Below are 23,237 nucleotides of genomic sequence, written 5' to 3'. Positions count from 1 at the left end.
TTATTTATAAATTCTTCTTTACTTACTTATATTTTAATTAATTTAAATTATTTTCTTATATTTCAATAAACCTTATAGTGACATAGTTATCAAAATATCCCTAATATTTACATTAACAATATGAATGTTTCGTGATATAAACATTCACACGTCAATGTGAACATTCATACTGTCAAACATGAATGCTCACATCACTAAGTTGCTAAGGGCTCAAAAAATATTTGTAAAGATCAAATTATCCATAAAATACCTTACCTTAAATATGAGAATTAGAATTTTGTGGATTAAATGTATAAATAATAGGACTTGTTGTAATACAAAAATAGTTAGGGATTAATTGGGATATAAGTATTTGAAGGAGAATTTTTTAATAAATTTCACATTTATTTATAGGAAATTTGTGTTTTAATATGAACAATTCAAAATAATTATAATTATTTTTATGGAAATACAAATAAGTAGGTGGTGAACATTAGGCATAACTTCTACTTCTTTTGCATTTTATTATAGTTTTTTAACAATAGCACTCTTTTTATTTGAGTGGAAAATATTTTTTTAGTACAATAAAAAATGAAAGTTAACAGAAAATATTTTTTAGGAAATTTTTTTTTAAGGTCCCTAGTATTAAGATTTTATAGCATAAAGGACACTTAATATTTTCATAATGTCTAAGGTCCCTCAACATCGATCCAGAGAAAATTCGTTCCAGAGAATTTCTCTAGACAAATCACAGAGAAAATTTCAAATTTCTCTGGACACATCACAGAGAAAATTTCAAATTTCTCTGGACAACAATGAGGACTAGTGCTTTGCTTCAGAGAAAATTGGGTTGGTCCAGAGAAATTCTTTGGTTTTAGACTGGAGTAGTGCTTTGCTTCAGAGAAAATTGGGTTGATCCAAAGAAATTCTCTGGTTTTGACTCAATTTTCTCTGGGTAGTAGTTTTGGTCATATTGATCGTTTTTTAGTTCTCAAATTATAATCAGGACACTTCATAATAAAGTGTAGCATATTAAGTAGGGGTTAAATGTGATGATAGTGTTATTCATCGAACTTCCTATAATTGCTTAGTGGGATCTTTATGAAGTTAAATGGAGTAGGAAAAAACTAAAATACCGATTAGCTGTTACATTGAGAAATGGAAGACAATTAGTAGATGAAAAATGAATACTTTCGTATGATGTCAAACCTTTCTCACTTTATTATCTGCATTGTCAAAGTTGTATATGAACACATGTACATACATTGTAATTAAAAATAATGCATTGCTATAAGGTTGAAGTTGCATCAGCTGATGAGGGAATGAGTTTTTATTTATTTATTTGTGATGAGTAATATTCTAATTAAAGCACAGAATATGAGGGGAAGGGAAAGAAGAACAGAAATTATTTATTTTATCTTTTAGATTCAAATCTAACAATTCACACCTTTAAAATTCTATGCCATCATTAATTGCCATTGTGTTATGATGGGTCTGGTGTAAATTATGCATAGCTAACCATGGTAATAAGTAGATAGATGTATGTCATGTGTGCACAAATATACTTGTTTGTGATACTTACAGTAAATGAATTAAAAAAATTATTTTAGTCTTGGTAACTAAAATTTGGGGAAGAAATGTTAGTAACTTGTATATGGAATATGGAATCACACTTCATTATGCACTTTTTTCTCCATACCAGGTGGCCTCAGACTACTGTTCCTAAATTCAAAATTATCACTTCCGAATGTTTGTAAAAGGTTTGAATTGGTGAACAGATATCACTAGTGAGGTATGTTATACTTTATAATATTTTGCTTATCCAGAGAAAATTAGTTTCAAAGAATTTCTCTAGACAAATCACAGAGAAAATTCCAAATTTCTGTGGACAACAATGAGGACTAATGCTCTGCTTTAAAGAAAATTGGATTGGTCCAGAGAAATTCTCTGGTTTGGATTGAATTTTCTCTTGTTTGAACTCAATTTTCTCTGAGTTGGTCTAGAAAAATTCTTTGGTTTTGGACTGGACTAGTACTCTGCTTTAGAGAAAATTGGGTTGATTCAGAGAAATTCTCTGGTTTGGACTGAATTTTCTCTTGGTTGAACTCAATTTTCTCTGGGTTGGTCCAGAAAAAATCTTTGGTTTTGGACTGGACTAGTGCTCTGCTTCAGAGAAAATTGGGTCGGTCCAGAAAAATTCTCTGGCTTGGATTGAATTTTTTCTAGGTTGAACTCAATTTTCTCTGGGTTGATCTAGAGAAATTTTCTGGTTTTGTCTAGAGAAATTCTCTGATTTAGATTGAAATTTATTTGGATTAATTTGAGGAACCTTAGACATTCTCTCCTTGGCATTTCATCAAACACCTTCTTTGCTAAATCCATGTCCTCAACTCTGTGCATATTTTGCATATTTTCAAAACAAGCTTGTGTAGAATCAAAATCAAGCATTTTCTTTGATGAAATATGATCATTTATTCAAATTTGAAAAATAATATAACAAAATTATTTTGAGGGACCAAAAGCACTGAGAGATTTTGAATTATTCATAAAGTGGTAAGAAAGCCCAAACCCTAGCTGGTTCTCGCTCCTCTTCGTGCTCTTCTTCTCTCACTACCGCTGTTGTCTCCTCTCTACCTCCTCATCTTCTTCTGACGGCGCCGAGAGAGAAGGTGAGAACAGTTTCAGATACTATCGCAAAGTTCGGTTCTTTCATTTATGTGGTCTTTATTCTGGATTTGTTTGTATATTTTGCTGAAGATTAGAAAGAAAAAAAAGAGAGATAATCAAATTTCTCTGATCTGATATATGGGTTTGTATTTAAGGACCTTAGACATCAAAAAATAATATTGTGGACCTCTTCCATTACTAAAAATGAGAGAGGGAACTTAGACTAATTTTTCCTATTTTTTATAGTAAATGAAAAACAAGTCTATTTGGGCAAAAAAAGTGAAATAATTGTGAATTTAATATAATATTTTATCTTATTAGTTATTTTAACCTATTTTATTTTTTAATGCTATTTTAATCAAAAAGTAAACTTTTTCTTCGCAAACAGCCCCTAAAGTAGCCCAAACAAGGCCAAAAGCAAAATAATACACCAATAAAATGGGAGCAAGAGAGTAAACTAAAAGTCTAGTCTGACAATTTTTAATTTTAGTTAAAAAATTTAAAAGTTATTATTAGTTGTTATATTATTTTTTATATTTTTTTATACCTCTTTTAATAAAAAATTAAAAAATTATTAAAATAATATATTTCCGAACGATAAATTAAATTCACACAAGAGAAACCGGAAATCAACGAGATTTTGACGATGGCTGTTGCAATTTTGATGGCTACTATTTGCAGCCACCTCATGGCCACGTTTGGTTGCAATTTCGGTAAATCCAAAACGATTCAACCCAAACCCATGTCTCCCGTTTGCGATTCTGGTTCTTGTTCTCTCAATTATCAGTAACCCATCTCTTTGAATTGGAAGTTGTGATTCTTATTTTGTGGGTATGGCCATAGTAGTTGTCGTTGGGGGACTTTTCCCTAATTAAGTTAAAATATCAAGTTAGAAATCACACTTTTATCGTTTTTGTAACCCAACTAAGAAAATTTGTAAAATCATAAAAGCTTTTAAATATTTTTTTTTTCAATAAACGTAATTTCTAACCGTACTTTTAAAGAAATTACGCTTTTTAAAAAAATTGTGTTATAAAGAAAGCGTGATTTGAAACCACACTTTCAATAATAAACTATCACGCACTCACAAGCACTCTCACTCTCTCTCTCTGACACACACACACGCGCACATCACTCACACACACTCACACTCTCATCAAAATAAAAATAAATAAATTTTAAGAATTAAATAAATAAAAATAAATAAATAATGTTTAAAAATAAATAAATTTTAAGAATTAAACCCTAAACCCCAAAATAAAAAAAAAAATAAATTTTATCCCTAAACACTAAGGTAACGTTTGGTAACGTTTACATTTTTTGTTATATTTACAAAAATTTGATAAACTGATTTTTGTTTATTTTTAAAAAAACATAAATTACAAACGCGTTTGGTTTGAACAAAATGTTTAAAAAAATTTAAAAATATAAATTAAAAAATATATTTGTTCAAGCTTAAAATATTTATATTTATATTTATTATATATGACAATGGGATCAAACATATTATAATTGAAAAAAAATTAATTAAAAAATAATAATTGAAAAAAATTTAATTGAAAAAAATTTTAATTGAAAAAAATTAATTAAAAAAATGAAAAAAAAATTAATTAAAAAAATAATTGAAAAAAAATTTAATTGGAAAAAAAATTATTTGAAAAAAAAAATATCCCTAAACACTAAAATAAAATAAAAAATTATCCCTAAACACTAAAAAAAAAATTATCCCTAAACACTTCCCTAAAAAAATTTTCAGATAATTTTAGTGTTTAGGGACAAAAAAAAATTTAGTGTTTAGGGATAATTTTTTTTTTCAAATAATTTATTTTCAAATAATTTTTTTTTGAATTATTTTTTTAATTAATTTGTTTTTCATTTTTTTTCAAATATTTTTTTTCAATTAATTTTTTTTTCAAATATATATTTTTTTCAATTATTTTTTTTCACTTAAATTTTTTTTCAATTATTTTTTTTTTCAATTATAATATGTGTGATCCCATTGTCATAAATAATAAATATAAATATAAATATTTTAAGCTTGAATAAACATATTTTTTAATTTGTTTTTTAATTTTTTTAAACATTTTGTTCAAACCAAACGCGTTTGTAATTTATGTTTTTCTAAAAATAAACAAAAATCAGTTTATCAAATTTTTATAAACATAAACAAAAAACATAAACGTTACCAAACGCTATCTTAGTGTTTAAGGATAAAAAAAAATTTATTTTATTGTAGGGTTTAGGGTGTAATTTTTAAAATTTATTTATTTTTAAACATTATTTATTTATTTTTATTTATCTAATTCTTAAAATTTATTTATTTTTATTTTGATGTAAGTGTGAGTGTGAGTATGTGTGCGCGTGCGAGAGAGAGAGAGAGTTTGTAAGTGCGTGATAGTTTGTTATTGAAAGCGTGGCTTTTGACCACGCATTTTTTACAATACAACTCTCTTTAAAAGCGTGGTTAGAAATCACGTTTTTTGAGAAAAAAAAAATTATTTAAAAGCGTAGTTAGAAATAACGTTTTCTTAATTAAAAGCGTAGTTTGTAACCACGCTTTTACGATTTTACAAATTTTCTGCACTTGGATTGCAAAAACGGTGAAAGCGTAGTTTCCAACCACGTTTTAGCTTATTTTAAAAAATTCGTCAAAACTAGACCTAATTTGAAAAATAACTTGTTATTTTAACTTAATTAGCGAAAAGCCCCGTCGTTGGGCTGTGGTGGCCATTATTGTTGCTGTCAAATTTTCGAGATCGACAACCAACCTGAAACCCTTCATCTTATCTGTGTGGTGGAATTGCATTTTGTCATGGAAAATGCTAGGATACTTTAAGATTTAGTTTTTGAAATGAGCTATAAGTTTTGAATTGTATTTTTAAAGATGAATTGTTGAAAAATATTTTGAAATTAAAATTTATTTAGTTATAAATTTTGAAAATAGTTTTTGGATGATTTGTAATTTTTTTTTTAGTTGAATAGCTGACTGTGAGAGAAAATTTAATTGATTGATATATGGAATGTGAGAGAATGAGAGAGGAGAAAAAAATGCTTAATTAATTTATTAATAATAAAAAATAAAAAATAAAATAAAATTTTGAATTGTATTTTAAAAACTAATTAATCAAATAAAATTTTTAATTTTTTCATTCAAGTCATGATTTAAAAATCAAACTAAACACTATCAAACAAATTTATCAAATATCACGTCCTAGTGTGGACTCACAACACACCTGTGTGTGAGATATTTGATAAAAGTTGTATGATTCTCGTTGATGAATAAGAAAAAGGAATGAGAGGGGAAAAGAGGTGGTGGTAGGTCGGCAATGGGGAGGTCCGTGGGAAGGGGGACAGAAGGCTGGTGTTGTTGAGTTGGCAGTGGGAATGGGAATGTGGTGTTGAGTTGGCGCTGGGAATGGGGTTATGGGTCTTCGCTGGTCTAACCGTGGTTCACTTAGTAGAAATGGACAAGCAACAATGACCAATCTCTTTCTTTCTCATTAAGGCGTGTTGTTTGGCATGTGTTTTTTTGAAAAAAAAAAAAATTAAATAGTTAAAAAATTTAAATTAATTATCATATTATTTTTTTATACTTTTTTTTATAAAAAAATTAAAAAATTAATTGAAATAGTCAATTTTCAAACGAATTCTTATTTGATGGTAGGATTATTTACATGGAGATCATCTAAATTATTAAGAAATATCACTTTGACCCAAGGGTTCCCAAATGACATGCGGACAAAAAACTCGATATTACCCAACTCAACCAATCTGTCTCATGGCCCATCCCAGTCGACCTGAGTGCTTAGCTCATTCCAATCTATAAAAGATAATTCAGGGTTTTGGATGAAACTTTGTAACCCGAGCTAGCCCATAAACTCGACCAATAAGAGCCTGCATGAGTAAATCTAATGTTTAGTTTGATTTTTTTTTTGTTCTCATGTTTAAAGTTTTTATTTTTGCTTCTTTCCATTTTCCCCCCATTATATGTTATTTGATTTCTTTTTTTATTATATGAGATGTAAAAAAGTAAAAAAAATATATTTAAAAAAAAACAAAAATACTTGAATTATGTTAGAAAGTAAATAAGAAAAATAACTAATGAAAATATTAAAAATATGTAAATGAAAAATGTGTAGAACTTAATAATATGAGTGGAATGAAAAATGTGTATTTCGGTTCGGTTTAATTTTGGACTGTAAGATTTGGGCTTATGGGTGGGACGTGGTTTTAATTTTTTAAATAGGAAAATGCTATAGGTCTCATATTTTTTACCAAATGAGACCCCATACCTATGTGAGACATTTGGTCATTTATTTGATAGAAAATTTAGTATTCCTAACATTACTCTTTTAAATAAGTCTAACCCCTACCAACCTGTTCACTAGTCAAAACCCGAAAAACTCTTTAAAATATGGAATTTAGACACAATAATCGTGAGATGGGTAAGCTCAGCGTGTCCTATTGACTCTTAAACTATAAAAGCAAACAAATAAATCCCTTCAACTATTGACGTATTTTACTTTGACCCATTCCATTATTACAAGGGGAGTTAAACCAAACTTTTAAACCTTTTTTTTGGACTTTACCATTCAATACTTTATATAACACCCATCAATAGTTTTTCTCAATTTTTCTTTTTTGTTTTTGTTTTATTATTATTATTTTAGATATTCTTTTTATAAAAATATAATTATAAAAAATATTTTTTAAAAAATAATAATGGATGAATCCTTAAATTTACAAAAATTTAAAAACAATAATAATGAAATTGTGAATATATAGTGTTAAAGGGTTTTTTTTATCTAAAAAATATTTAAAAGTTTGGTTTCACTCACGATGCAATAATATAAAAGGGGTCAAAGTGAAACACGTCAATAGTTTAGAAGATCCATTTGTACGCTTTTATAATTTGAGGGTCAAAGTGATATTTTTCAATACTATAAGAAATCTATTTATATGTTTTTTTTATAATTTAAGGGATCAAAATAATATTTGTCAATAGTGTAGGGGTCCCCATATAAATATAACCCTTGGAGAGTATTTCATGTAATTTGAACAAATTAATTGATGCCACAAATTAAATATGTTAGTTCACTTAACGGTTAATTAATAGTTGGGAGTTTTTGTAATGTGATTATAATCTCAGGAGGGAACATAATTTTTAAAACTTTAAAAAACGAGTAATTGTATCAGTGTGAAACCTGGAGGAGTCTAAGGTGTCGTTGGAGAAGTGGGTTGGTTTTTTAATTTTTTGTTGTTTTGATTTTTTAGTTTGGGTTAAAAAATTTGGTTTAGGAAGAATTTTTTTATTTTTTGACTTTTTTTGTGAGAGAAGATTGTAATGATTATAAGTTAGACGTGATGTTTTGTTTGTGGTGATTAAAATAGCTTATTTTGTCTTTTGTAACTAAAATAACTAAAAAAAACTTCCAAACCTACTTCCGAAACGGTGCCAAGTGTAATTTACCTTTATAATTGTTTTTTTCAAAGTAGTACTTATCTGAATTTTCCCTAAAAGTAAAACAGTAATGATAGAGATCTTACAAAACACAATCTCACAAACTCTAAAATGATCTAAACAATTCATATTATTGTCAGAGATAGGAAAAAAAAATTCAAACATATCAATGGTCAATACACCAATGAGGGTCGTGAAACTCCTCATTTGTAGGAGTCCCAAACATTTTCCAAAATAAAATTGCAATACCGGTAACATTTAGGCCAGGTTTAAAATGTGTTAAAATAATATATATTTTTTTATAATTTTTTTATCTTATTTAAATCACATTAATTTTTATTTAAATCATATCATTTCTCTATCATATTTTATATATTTTTTTAAAAAAAATTAAAAAATATACTTAGATCATCCAAGCAAGCCAAGAGAACAGTCCTAAAACCATCGGACGGTGGGCCCTGATGTTGATCATGGCGCTTAGATGAGAATCCAACGGCAATGGTTACAGCTTTGTGTTTGCCTTCTCTTTCGGTTTCTCCTGATCATTTTCTGACTGCTTGACTTGAAGCTAAAAAAAAGTCTTTTCTTATTCTTCTTTTCCCATTGTTGTTGTTGATTGTTCGTTTTCTCTCTGTTTTCTTCCCCCAAACCAAACCATTGAAAAAGTGAACTACTTAGCATAGTTGAAGATCACCATTCAAGGAAAGAAAAAAACACAAAACCCAAAAGAAAAGAAACATATGAGATGAGTTTTGGCTTTTTTCTTAGAATTATTATACTCAAATTCTTCCAATTTCTTGCCTGGTATGTCATCTTTTTATTCCCTTTTTTTTAAGAAGTTGTCTGTTATCAGTTTGATGCAAAAACCCTTGATGGGTTCTCATTTCTTTTTGATCCATGTAGTTTAATTCTATGTTTCAGTCAAGGGGACAGTTTATATTTTGGTTATAAAGAAACACATTATTATCATTGCTTTAATTGTTGGGCAGATTTCATTTTATCCTGTGATATAGGTATATCTTTGTTATTTGAAATTAATTTCCTTAATTCCAGTTGTCTCTGGACTAAAACATACTACTAACTTAGTAAATGACACTTATAAATTAACTTAACATATAGTATTTTGACACAATATATGGCATTTAGTGATTGAACCATTAAAGATGCTCAGTTTAGCAGAGAAGAAGAATGTAAGGAAGATAAGGGTATTTAAGTTAAGGGTAAATTACACTTAGTATCTTGTACTTTCACTAAAATCTCACTTTGCTCCCTTAACTTTCAATTGTAACAGTCAACATTTTACACTTTAAGTCAAGTTTCAATCTTTACCCTTCCATCCATCTACCGTTAATGAGGTTAACCAAATTTAAAAGTGGAGGGTCTAAGGTGAGGTTTTGGTAAAAGTGTAAGGATTAAAGTGAATAAAAGCTTAGGGGTGTTAACGAGAAAAAAAAAATGTCACATATGCTTTAGATGACAATTTCTGTCAACCTCGTTAACGACAGATGGACGGAAGGGTGACATCGCAACTTGACTTAAAGTGTAGGTAGGGGGTTGACTATTACAATTGAAAGTGGATTGGTCAAAGTGAGATTTTGGTAAAAGCATAGGGGTGCTAAGTGTAATTAATCAACGTTGCTCTAATGGTATAAATGCTATTTTTTCAATTTTATTTATACTTATGTATAATCAATTCATACAAATATTATATATGGTCCCATCATGAAAGATATAGAAATAAAACTACTTGTCAATTTTAGCCATATCTAAATTGTGTGCCAAATTTGACACAGAGTTTAGTAATGCTAAAATGTAACACAAGGTTTAGCTAACCATTGAAGAGCTCAAAATTGAGCTCTGTGCTATTTTCTAGTAACATGCCTTTTAATATACCATTGGAGAAGCTCTAAACCTTTCATTTTCCCTCTTGTCATACAAGTAATGTGCACATAACCCTTGCCATTTGAAAATATAAATGTAGTGTAATGCATTTCTCGTTGATTTAGATCTCGTTGGTGCGTTTTAATCCACAAACCACATGAGCTAAATGGTTATTTCCAAACGTCAAGTGCTTATGTGCACATTATTTATACCATGTTATATTTCCTTTAATTGTTTACAAATTTCATAGAAACGTATACTTCTCATTTTGTACTTCTATTGATCTACAGGCCTCCATTTACATTGGTGTGTCCTTTGTAAGTACCTCTCTGGTCCTCTCATGTTTCTCTTGTAATACTAAAACTATGAAATGGGTGTTCTTCAACTTTGTGTGTTCTCCAAATTTGTGCCTTGATTTGTAAACTATAAACTCAAGGACTGGATTTAGTGAGGTTTTGACTTCTGCACTTAAACAGGTATGCTTCGATCCGGGCAATAGAGAGTAATACACAGTCCAACTATCAGCAATGTCTCACCTATTGGGTTTTGTATTCTGTTGCCAAAATCTTGGAGTCCATGCTTGCAAAGCTCCTAGTGTGGTAATTCGTTATTATTATTATTATTATTATTACTTTTTTGTAATATGGAAATTTTGAGAAAAGCTTCATCTGTGGCTTGGTTAATCGTGAATGACAGAATGTATGAACTCGAATTTGAGCTAGCTTGAGCTATGTTTCGCAGTTGGGACCTTCAATTTTTTGTCATTGGGTACAAAAAACAATATTAGCCCCTGGTTGGTGCAGCTTTTGGGGCGGTTTATGGGATTTTTATTTAATATTTATTATTATTATTATTATATTTGCAAGAGTGTTTGGTGAAACTTTTTACAGAAAGGCGGTGGAGTTTGGCCTTGGTTTTTTTAGAATGTAAAAAGGTTGATGCGTTTGGGAAGTTGCTAAAAAGTTTGTTTTTTGTAAGTGACTTCTTTGTTTTTTTAGCTAACGAGAAACAAGCTTTATATTTTTTTAGCTTATTTAGCCAAATAAGCCAAAAGGCTACCTTATTTAGCTCACCCCAAATAGGTAAGTTGAAAAAAAGTTGATTATTGACAGGTTGGGGATGCTTTCTGATTATTGTCTTTCAATTTGAAAGTTGCACTTGCACCAAACAGGATCTTAATATCACTTCTCAAACATCCCAATTTTTCATTTTGTATCACAGTTTTTTTTTCTTCCCCTTTTTAATAATTTTATGGTGAATTATGTATGATTATCACTTTTTTGCCTTTAGGTTCCCCTTTTGGCATTATGTAAAGGGCATAACCACCTTCTTGCTGGTGGTACCTTACTTTCATGGTGCTTCTTATATCTATTTGCTCCTCATTAAGCCCTACATTTCGGGGAATTCACAAATATGCGGCCATTTACTCATCCCAAGGACAAAGGCTTGCTTGTTAAATGAGCAAAATGACATTCTTGATGCTGCAGATAGCTACATCAGAGAAATTGAAGAGGATGAATGGGAGAAATCCATCATTTACAAGGTAAATTAATCAACCTACTTATGCACAGCTATAATGTGAACATATCTGTACAACTCCCAAAATGGTAGCTGCTAAGGCTTTTAGGTTTACTCTTAATTGAAATTGGTTAGTAGCTTATTAGTCTCTGACTTGTTTCATCTTAAGAACTAACTTATGGTAAGTTTAGTACCCCCCATTCAAGAGCTATGAAGCACAAACACTACTAAGCAGGTAGCTTGTCTGTGTTGGACACTGACACCTGTCGGACACTCGTCTAAACGTGTCCTATTATTTTTAAATTTTTTTAGACCGGGACACTCTTCAGACACATGAGGGACACACGTGTCCATCACTTGGACACACATGAAACTAATTATAAGTTTGAACAAAATAATCTAGGATGCAAAGATAAAAGAAAAATAATGTAAATTTACAAAAATTGGCATTATATTGCATTTTTCAATTATTTTGTAGTGATATATTCATATTCATATATATGACATATAATAAATTCATAAAACTAAATATTTTGTGTGTCTCCCACGTGTCGTGTCTTACATTTTTTTGAAAATTGTCGTGTTAGAGTGACCTTGTTCGTGATCCTTAGTTCAAGAGAATGTAAAGGTGAAAATGGATTATTCCTCTTCATCTAGAGAAGGAAAAGTTGTAGTTTCTTCAGCCTCAAGGGAAGTGAATAAGAAGAAGTTAAATGATAAGATCAACAATATAGTGTTATCAAGGGAGAAAGCCTTTGCAAATCTTTGAGCAAAGCAAAGAAGCCTTGCCTCAATCTATCAAGTTGCAGGCAAAAAATCTCAAAGCAAGGGCAAAGCGGACCATGGTAGTGTTACCTAGTTTGTTTTCTTTCCTCTCGGGTTATTAGGTGATAGCTTTGAGATTGGCCTAGGCTCTCGGGTTGTTACTTATGACAGTATTTTCTTTGTAGTCTAGGTCTTTCCGAGAGTTCCCTCCTTGTGATGTGCTTAACCTTTGGCCATATCTATACATCTATATACTATATATAAAGTGAACAACTCACTTAGTGTTGTCCTGAAGCCTACTCTCTCCTTTTGCCAAGTAGATTTTATCTCTATTGAAAAAAATAATAATTTATAGTGAAGTACACAAGACTTGAGCCTAAGGCCTTTGGTTTGATCAACAACATCCTTACCACTTGAGCAACACACACTATATATACTTCTAATTCGAAATGAAAATTTATATTTTGCAGATTTAATAACACTTCCATTGGGTGGGCACACACTCTCTGTTATATATGTCTACGTATTGTTTTTGTCCTTTGGTCATGTCCTGACCTTAGTTGTAACTTGTAAAAAAACAACGCCCAAATAGTACACATTAATGTATGTTTGGGACGGGAAAGATTGGGTATAACATTCACCAAACAGAAATGCGACTCTAGAGGCCTTACCCATAAGGAGTAACATTAAGACAATATCAAGTGTTCAAACTACTCCCAGCATTCTGGTTTTGGGTTAGTGTAAGTTAGGTTGACAGTGACAACCATATAGCACCAGGCCATCATTGGTTGTTAGATAGGAATTCCTAGGGTGTCGTTTGATATTGTTTAGTAGTGTACTTTTTTGTTTACAAAAAATATTAAATATGTTTGTGTTTATTTTTGGAAAAGCAAAAACAAAAAACATGTTTGATGAACATAAACATGTTTGATACCCATATGTTTTATGAATTTGTTTTGAAATAAGAGGGGTTGGCGGGAGGTGGTGGCCGGAGGTGATTGTAGAGATCCAGTGTGTAGGTTTTGTTCACATGTGCCAGTGGGAGGATCAGAAAGTTTGTTTGGGAGGCAATTCTAATTGGTCAATAAAGATAAATTTCAATGCTTTTTTTTCCCCTTACATTAGTCAATTTATCATGAAAGGTAAAGTAATGTTGGCTAAGGGTGATTGTTGACTGTGGGAGTTGGTAGTAGGAGGTGGTTGTCAGGGGATGTCTCCGCCGTTGGAGGTGGGAGTGTTAAGATGTGGTAGCCAGTGATTGTGATGAGCAGTGTGGTTGGTGAGGGTGGACAAGGAGGAATGAATGCAAATTTATTTTCTAAACAAATATTTTTTAGTTACAATAATTTAGTAGATTTTGTATACTTTTTACATTTTTTTAATACAAACCGCAAACAATTTTTTGCTTACATATTTTAATATTTTTGTGAACATAACTGTAAACATAAATGTTACCAAGCAGAGCCATAAAGTTATGTTTTCATCACAGGGTGGATCCAAATCTAATCATGACAGCATAGAAAGTGATCTGATATGGCTATCAAGTCCAGAGAAAGTTCGGGAGCGGAACACTACCAGCAAAAAATGTATGCAAAAAAATTTCAGAGAAGAGAAGCACAAGGGCATGGAAGAGGAACGTAGAAGAAATGAAGTAGCACATGAAACAGTAAGCTTTCCTTTAACAATGGAGAAAGAAGATGGGATGACTTCACTTGGGAATTTAAACCAAACTAAATGGGTCAACCTCAACAAATTGAGCAGTCTCTTCCACCCAGTCACAAGATCATTTGGATTGTGTACATGGGAAAAGCCAGAGTTTGGGTGGACAAAATTGAATACTGATGGATCTGTAGGTCGGGATAATGCTAGCTTTGGTGGTTTGCTTCGTGATTACAATGGTGACCCTATATGTGCTTATGTTTCTAAAATTCCTATAAATGATATTTTCTTGGTTGAATTATTGGCTATTTGGAGAGGCCTTGTTCTTGCCTTGGGACAAGGGATTAAAGTAATATGGGTTGAATCAGACTCACTGAGTGTAGTCAAAACCATCAACAAAGAGCAGACCTATGGTCCAAGGGCTAGTAGCTATTTGAAGCGCATTTGGTTGCTCTTAAAGAAGTTTGAGAAGTATGAAGTCTCTCATTCGTGGCGTGAAACTAATAGAGCTGCAGATTATCTTGCAAAGATGGATCTCATGGGAAGTGATGTTGTTTTATGGCCTGTTGGCTTTCCTGATAGCCTTTGTAGTATTATCAATGAGGATGCTCAGGGAAGGTGGTATCGTAGAGTCTCTTTGTTTTCTAGAAAATGAAAATAGAAAACAAAAAGCAAAAAGCACCACTTGACCGACCTTAGCTTTCTCAAGCCCGGTCTGATGGGTGATGACCCTTCAAACAAGGATGATTCAAAGTTATTGTAGAAACAGATACAAGAATGATAGTGTGTTTTATGAGAAATTGAAGTCTAAAAGAGTTAGATTTGAATCATTGAAATAGCACAGGAGGTGGTGGATCACAGGGTTTTCAATTGACATGGTAGTTTGTAACGTTGTGTTTGGTTGGGAGATTTGAGAAGAGATTTGAAAATGGAGATGGTGGATCACAGGGTCTAATGGGTGAATTCTTTTTTAATTTTCTTTTCAAATGCCTTCTCAAATCTCTCAACAAAACACAGCGTAAGAGCTTTTAAATTGATCAGATTCTACTGGGCACTTGTTTTTACCGGCCTTTTATCACAATTATGTAAAGAAAAATGATGTGTACTCCGAGATTTTATGTAGGATGACGTTGCCGGTTATGATTGGCCTATGAGAGGACCAATGATAGTTAACCAAATGAATGGACTACTTTTTGGTCTCGCAGCACTTCTTTGTGTAAATGATCATTTTCCTTTGGTTTCAATTGGTTTGTAGTTTAGGAATTGTGAATCATCGCTTGTGGTAATATTAATTGTAACATTAACGTAGCGTTCGATTGGCTAAAATAAAAGTGGATTAAAATGGAAAAGTCATTCCTTAACGTCTTTATGAAATTACCATTTTTTTATAATGATGAATGATGATTTTATTTGTAATGTATTTTTTCATAATTTTTTTAGTGAACTAAACGTGAGAATAGACATTCAAATAAAATGATGATTAACCAAACATAAGTATAGTTCTTTTCAGTAATTAAACAATTTGAAGATGGCCTACTATTATTATATATATTCATTTCTCTCCCTCCTATTTTGTTTCTTTTCTATAGGCCATGTTTGATATTCAGGCAGATATTGGGATTAGATTGTCAATTTGTGGGCTCACAAATATGATATTAATTTGCATTAAATTGAACTGGTTACACAATTTCATGGATGATAAATTTTAAAAAGTGGAAGATTAGGAATACTAAAGGATAATGAAATTTGTAATATAAGTGAAAAGCAATTTTGCTTTGTTATGAACAATAAAATTATATTTTTTATGTACAGCACCGCTACATTCACATAAGTTTTACAATCCAAATTTACACAATTGAGACTCTGACCGGTAAGAGTTTCTCTCATTCGGGCATATCTAGACAGAAAAAATTGTATAGATGAATCATTAATATTTTATGTAACGAGAAATTTTATGGAATTTTATAAAATTTATCCCAATCAACTAGTGAAAAGCAAACATGAGCATTGGGATGGTATTGATGTAATAATCTCGTGGTAAACAAATATGAGTCATTAGTGATATATCTCTAACTATTCCAAACACCTATTTAGCCTCAATATATTTGTATTCTTAACTTTTATTAATAGTCATAGTCATTAAGAGGTCTTAAATACAAATAAATTAACTGAAGTATGAGTTATTTTATGCCTTAACCAAAAATTTAAAAAAAAAAAAGAAAAAAGAAAAAAAAAAGGATGATTTTGTTGTTTCTAGACTAGAAGGGTTTGAAAACAAAAACAGATCAAATTAACATTTTTATTTTGTTAATTTCAAATTTGGTCCACTTTTATAAAGTAACAAAATTTAACAAAAAATTAAAAAAAAAAAACTCACTATGGATTAAAAAATAATAATAAAGAACAAGCTTAAAAGCATTTCCTATTTTACTTGCATTTCAATTTTTTCTTTTACTTTTTGAAAAGTTTAGTTTCTCTTTCGTTGATTAGAAGAAGCAATTATCGTTTCAAAAGAGACAAGCTTCTATCAAGTTCATTAATGTGGACTAGATGGTCTAATAAAGCCTGTTTCGAGTTCCAATTCGATAATTATAATCATTAAGTTATGGATCTTAGAGTATAAATTATTAGTAAAAAAAAATTAGGTTAATTAGACAATCATAATTACATGACTATATTATATTTATCTTTAAAAAATCTAGTTTTTGTAAAAAATAAATATAATAAAATAATATAACAATGATTATTGAGTTAATTAATTAATTTTCTATATATATATATTTTTTATAACGTAAGTGTGGGTCTCAACAATTTAAATGACAAATAAAATTCATGGTGGTCTCAAGAACCGAACTTTTAACGGATTAGTTGACTCAGGTGGACTCGCCAAAAGGGCTCTTCTCTTTCAAAATTATCCTTTCACTTTTGTCCACCAATTATAATAGGAAAATTAGCAGTTGGCTTGTGTAATATATTTGTTTTTTTTATTTATTTATAAATATTTAATGATATAATATGTGTTAATTTTAAATTTAAATTTAAATTAAAGTATAATTTTAATTATTTATTTTGATAATATTGGCACTATCGTTCTGTGAAATTGTTATTTGAATACTTATATATACGTAATAATTTTAGTTAAATTATTTGTGTATTTTGATAATTTTAGTTTTATTATATTATAAAAGTGTAATGATCATACAATAATTTTGTATGATATATATTAAATCATAAAATAGTAAAAATAAATACTCATTTTGATGTTAAAAATAATAGTTAAATTATAAGAAGAATTAGTAACTTAAAATTAAAAATAATTCTAACTATTTAATTTTGTTTTATATTCATTTGGAAACTAAAAATATGTAGAAATATAAATTATATAAAATTTATAAAAAAATTAAATATAAATATGTTGTAATTAGATTATCATATAATGATTTTATATGATATATATTAAATTATAAGATTATAAAATAAATAGTCTTAATTAAATTAAAGTATCAATTATATAAAAAGAAATTTAATAACGACTAACAAAAAAAAATTGTCATAACAACATCTAAACCCAAAAAGAAAAAAATAATGAAAACATCCAAGTTATAGATACATCTCAGTGTGAAAAGTGATTAATCATCTGTAATATGATATCAAAACATAAAAGAACTTATTGTTCAACAATTCAAAAAGTAACTCAAGTAGTAAATCCTAATTTTAGAGGCTTTTCGAGAGTATCATTGTTATGCATGTTTTTTTTCCTGTGAGTTGTGATTATATAAAAAATATAGAAAATGAAATATAATTTCATATATAGAATCATTATAAAATTTAAACTGTAAATCCATAATATAGAATTGGTATTGAATATAGAATAATACACGGGAAAATAAGAAGAAAAAAAATGTAATTTAGTATCAAAAAAAAAAAAAAAAAGATCTTAACACCCTTAAAAGAACTAAGAAAAAAAAATGTGAAACGCAAAATTAGTATTGGATTTGTGGATTATATCAATTTACAATGAAAAATATATGGAAAATAAATATTTGTCAAATAAAGTCCATAAAAAATAGGTAAAGCTAATATAATTTAAATTAGATTTGGATTTGTATAGAACTCTATATGTAATGAAAAAAATACATGCTGATTGTAACGCCCCATATTTTATTATTTGGATAATCTTATCAATATTCATTAATTAAGTCCATTTACAAATAACATTTCATCCTTGGATGAAATGATGAATGATTAAATATACATATTCTCTCTTATTATACAACAATGACATTTACATACAAATAAAAGAAATGCCCTGAGGCTTATAATAAAAGAGAGGACACTACTCTTTACAAAAAAATAGCACTTAGCCAAACAACAAATGAAATAGTACAATCTATTACTACATTACAGTTATGAAATGGTAAAAATCATTATTTGATTTTCAAATCCGAAAATCATTCCCTGTACACATGTACAGGCAGAGGGTGAGCAATCACTGGCTCACCAAACAATCACATATTAAAACATTAAGAAATATGCGGGTACAAAGATAATCATACATATACTTGAAATCATACCATGTCAAAAACTATACGATTCTATTACACCATCTCTTAAATCTCATTTATTTAATTAACCACAACTAGTTAGCTTAAATAAATAAACATGTTTCAATGGTAACAGGACATCCTTTTTAATTTATTCAATTACCTCGTTGTCAATTGAATCAAATAATTAAGCAATTCATAATGACATCTAACAAAGCTTCAAATACATTTTATGTAGTCTTATGAGACGAATGTATATACCATGTCATGCTCAAAATATTTTTCTCATCTTTTGAAAATCTTGTGCACAATGCCAATTTGAAAACACATGAATCCAACAATTTCAATAAAATTTCAAGATGGTAAATACGACTCAGGTCATCCCTAAGCGGGTGTCTATAAGTAGACTATACAAGTACTATCAATTTGTCATTTTTACCAGTATTAACTGAAAGGCTGAACATCTGTAGTCTGTCATTTTTACCAGTATTAACTGAAAGGCTCGTGTAACGCCCCAAATTTTTAGCCCAAATGATAATAAAACAATCATGGCTCTTTCAAGAAAAACCGAACATAAATCTCCAAACTTACATTACATGTTACAATAGTTGTTCATGCAACAATACATTAATCCAACAACAAGTAAATAAACAAATAAATACCTCCAAGGATTTACAAGTTTCTAAGGTTTGAGCCTGGTTACATAAAACGGTTATTCAAACCCACACATACATAGCCCTTGGCTTACATGCAGAGTCATAGCAAAATGAGAGCATTGTACTCCCAACACACATACTTTCACGCCCCTAGTTGGGTGAGATCACCACATCTTTTCCTGCACAAAAATCCCGTAGGGTGAGCATAAAACCCAGTAGGAAATTCTTAACAAAGTATATGCATTTTATACAAGTCTCAAGAGATGAAATGCACATGTCATGTTATGCCCTTTTTGAAGATAAATCACATTTTCATCTTTTGAAAACCATTATGCTCAATGATATCATGCAATTTCAATTGTTCAAAACTTAACAATTTATATCAAGGGTATACGACTCTGATAATCTCTAAGTCGGTGTCTACAAGTAGACTATACAAGTACTACTAATTTGTCATTTTTACCGGTATTAACCGAAAGGTTCGACACCTATCCACGCGGGTTTTCGGTCTTCCACCCTGGACTCTTAGGCCATATAGTGATCCCAATTTTGTCACTTCGTTGAGTATGTCAGGGATCGAGCTGCCCGGTTAGCTCGCGGGGGTTTAGGGGGCAACGCCCCTTGACGGGTCCAAGGGCAGCACCTGGATGGGGATCGAGCTGCCAGGTCAGTTCGTGGGGGTCTAGGGGGCAACGCCCCTTGGCGGGTCCTAGCACAGCGCCCTGACAGGGTTGAGGGGCAGCGCCCCTGAAGCAAAAAATGTAAAATGCATTAGAAGTTGCTTGTTCACTCGAGCGGCCGTTTATGCACTCGAGCGGAGAACGTTTGGTTCCAGAAGTTTGACCTGTCTGCAAAGGTATTGGGAAAGTGTATTTAACGCTTGAGCAGGGATTTCCATGCTCGAGCGGACCAGGTTATATCAGTTCGTGAATCTGATATTTCAAATCACTCTTGTATATCTCTCTCTCTCTCTAAAAATCCTTTCCTTTCCTCTCCCTTCTCTCTACATTTCCTTACGCCAAATTGGATCAAAACCTTGATTTCTCAAGATCCATTAGAGTTCTGCCATAAGTTCTTCATCAAAGTTGGTTAACTTCTCAAGGGCTTTGTTGTGTGCGGTGAAGATCGAGTTTCGACACCGTTAATTTTGGGGGTTTTATCTCATTTCTTCTTCAAAACTTGAGATAGGGATTTTTTTAGAGTTATATATATATATATATATATTTGCAAGATCTATGTGATTTTCGAAATCATCTTTCGATAGCTTTGAAAATTGATTGTTGATTCAAGAAGTTGTACGATTTTGAAAGTAGGTTTGTCTTTTGTTCTTTTAAAATGATCTTATGGGTTTTGATCTTTGTTGATTGAAGAAAAGATGATTTTGAAAAATTTTCTTTCAAGAGATTTGAGTTGTATAATTTTGGTAAGAAAACCTAGAATTTGGGGATTTTTTTTTAAAGGAGACTAAAATTCCATGAATGATATTATTATATTTATTTTGTGTGTCAAAATAAATGGATGTTTGGAAAATTTCTTATTTATATTTATATAAATGATGAATTTCAGGGAATATGAGAATTGTTGTTTATTTTGGAAATTATTGTTTAAAACGTTAAAATAGTCTTGAAATAATTAATTGTCGAGGATACTTGAGAAGAGGAAATTGTGTTATTCCTTGGATGATGAATTAGAATAAAAGTATTTATATTCATCTTGTATTATTGGCATATTAATTCATTTGATTACATTACACTTTGAGAGTTGATTTGAAAACTTGCATTGAGGAAAGAATGTTGAGAAACAAGTTTTCATGGAATGGTTTTGGGGTAAATACATTGGTAAGTCTTGACAGGTGGTGTAGATGATATTGAATAAGTTGGCTTAAGAGTCCGGAGTGAAAGATTGAAAATCCGCGCGGATAGGTGTCGAGCCTTCCGGTTAATACCGGTAAAAATGATAATTTGATAGTACTTGTATAGTCTACTTGCAGACACCGACCTAGGGATTACTAGAGTCGTATTTACCGCTCTTGAAATAAATTGTTAAGTTTTGAACAATTGAAATTGCATGATATCATTGAGCATGATGATTTTCAAAAGATGAAAATGTGATTTATCTTAAAAAATGGCATAGCATGACATGTGTATTTCATCTCTTGAGACTTGTATAAAATGCATATACTTTCTTAAGAATTTTCTACTAGGCTTTATGCTCACCCTATGGAATTTTTGTGCAGGAAAAGATGTGGTGATCCCACCCAACTAGGGGTGTAGAAGTATGTGTGTTGGGAGTACAATGCTCTCATTTTGCTGTGACTTTGTGTGTAAGCCAAGGGCTGTGTTTGTGTGGATTTGAATAACCGTTTTATGAAACTAGGCTCAAGCCTTGGAAACTTGTAAACCCTTAGGAGTACTTATTTGTTTATTTACTTGTTGTTAGATTAATGTATTATTGCATGAAGAACTATTGTATCATGTAATGTAAGTTTAGAGATTTATATTCGATTTTCCTTAAAAGAGCCATGATTGTTGTCTTATCATTTGGGCTAGAAATTTGGGGCGTTACAACTTGGTATTAGAGCTACCGTGTTTGAATACTTGGAGCTTGTGAGAAGTGGTTGTTTAACCACAATGGGTTCATTTAGCATACTTAGGAAGTGTTATGCATTTTGTGACTATGTGATAACATGCTTATGTGACTAAATGAGTATGAGATTAGACTTTTAGGATATTGTTTGCGCCTGTTAAATTCCTTGAGGTTTTATTAGAAGGGTTTTTGATCAATACTTATTCTACTAAGAATTCTTGATTTTTCGTGGAACGAATCTCATCATAAGAATATAATCCATATGTGTTTACATGACTACGTGCTTATGTGAGGTGAAATTTAATTGTTATATGGTAGAGAAATATATAGCATTATTGTGATCAAACGTGTATGGTAAGTTGCGGGCACATGTGGGTTAGTGTGCTAAATTAATTCTATTGTCATTTATAGGATGTCAAGAAGAGGTCAAACTCGTGGTAGTAGAAACGGGAGGCGTAGTAGGGCTCGTTGAGGTGTGCATGAGGTACCGGTGCAAGAGGAAGAGTCTGGCCAAGCTAATGTGGCCGAACAAGTGGGGCAAGCGGGAATCCCGGGACAAGTGAGTCAAATCGCAATGGGGGGCCTAGCTCGAGAAATGGCAGGGGCATTAAGAGAGTTTATAAACTTGTTGAGGGTGGAGAATCAAGCCCGAGAGAACACTGCGGAGTCAAGGGCGAGTTTCCTAACTATAGAGTTCTTGCAGGCCAAACCGGATGAGTTCCATGGTGGTCCCAAGCCCAAGAAAGCGGATGAGTGGCTCGAACAAACTGTGAAGACATTTGAGATACTTCACATCGAAGATAGTGAACTAAGAGTGATTCTAGCGAGTTACCATCTTAAGGGAGACGCGGGCCAATGGTGGAAATATGCCAAGGGTAGAGTGGAGCCGACATGGGAAGTCTTTGCGGTTGCTTTCCAAGATAAGTACATACCTCCCACTGCTAGAGAGAGATTGAAGCAATAGTTTAAAGACCTCAAACAACTCAATATGCCCGTGGCCGAGTTTGAGGCGGTCTTCTCTAGTTTGTCCAGATTTGCACCAGAGTTGGTGGCAACGGAAGAGCGTCGTTGCATTAAATTTGAAAAAAATTGAAAACAAAAATTATGTTCAAGCTTGTCAGAAATATGATTCGGGAATATGACCGTCTTGTGGAGACGGTGACACACGTAGAAATTTCCATACAAGCCGAAGATGAGAGGCTTCGAAGTTCAAGGTCTAGGGGCTAAGAGTCTCAAGGAGACTATAGGCAAAACAAGAAGAGCAAGAACACCTATCCATCCTAGTCCCAACCACAGCAGTCTAGATCCACTTTTCCTTTGCTTAGTGCGGGTCTGGGAAAAAGTGCACCGAGTAGCTTCTCATGTTTCAAGTGTGGCTAACCGGGTCACAAAGCCTTCTCATGCCCACAAAAGGGAGAAGGGCAGTTAATAGTACCACCACCTAACCGATCTCAAAGTCAGTCTCAGTCTTAGAATAAAGGTCAAGGGTTTAATTGTTATCAGTGTGGTCAGCCAGGGCAT

General features: G+C 31.2%; 1 protein-coding gene across 2 annotated transcripts; it reads left to right on the top strand.

Moving 5' to 3' along the window:
- Positions 1-8,682: 8,682 nt before the first annotated feature.
- LOC114269753 (uncharacterized) lies at positions 8,683-15,137 on the top strand. Of its 2 annotated transcripts, XM_028211109.2 has the most exons (5): positions 8,683-8,911; positions 10,279-10,305; positions 10,465-10,587; positions 11,279-11,531; positions 13,761-15,137. In XM_028211109.2, exons 1-5 carry the CDS (start codon positions 8,853-8,855, stop codon positions 14,583-14,585), a joined length of 1,287 nt encoding a protein of 428 aa, XP_028066910.2. In that variant the 5' UTR covers positions 8,683-8,852; the 3' UTR covers positions 14,586-15,137. The 2 variants fall into 2 exon arrangements, with proteins under 2 accessions (XP_028066910.2, XP_028066911.2); XM_028211110.2 differs by lacking the exon at positions 10,279-10,305 and having other exon boundaries at positions 8,696-8,911.
- The last annotated feature ends 8,100 nt before the right edge of the window (positions 15,138-23,237 follow it).

Source organism: Camellia sinensis, chromosome 6 (assembly GCF_055761805.1).
Source record: "Camellia sinensis isolate YWXY chromosome 6, ASM5576180v1, whole genome shotgun sequence".
In the NCBI taxonomy this organism is placed as follows: domain Eukaryota; kingdom Viridiplantae; phylum Streptophyta; class Magnoliopsida; order Ericales; family Theaceae; genus Camellia; species Camellia sinensis.
This window is presented reverse-complemented; position numbering and strand designations above follow the sequence as displayed.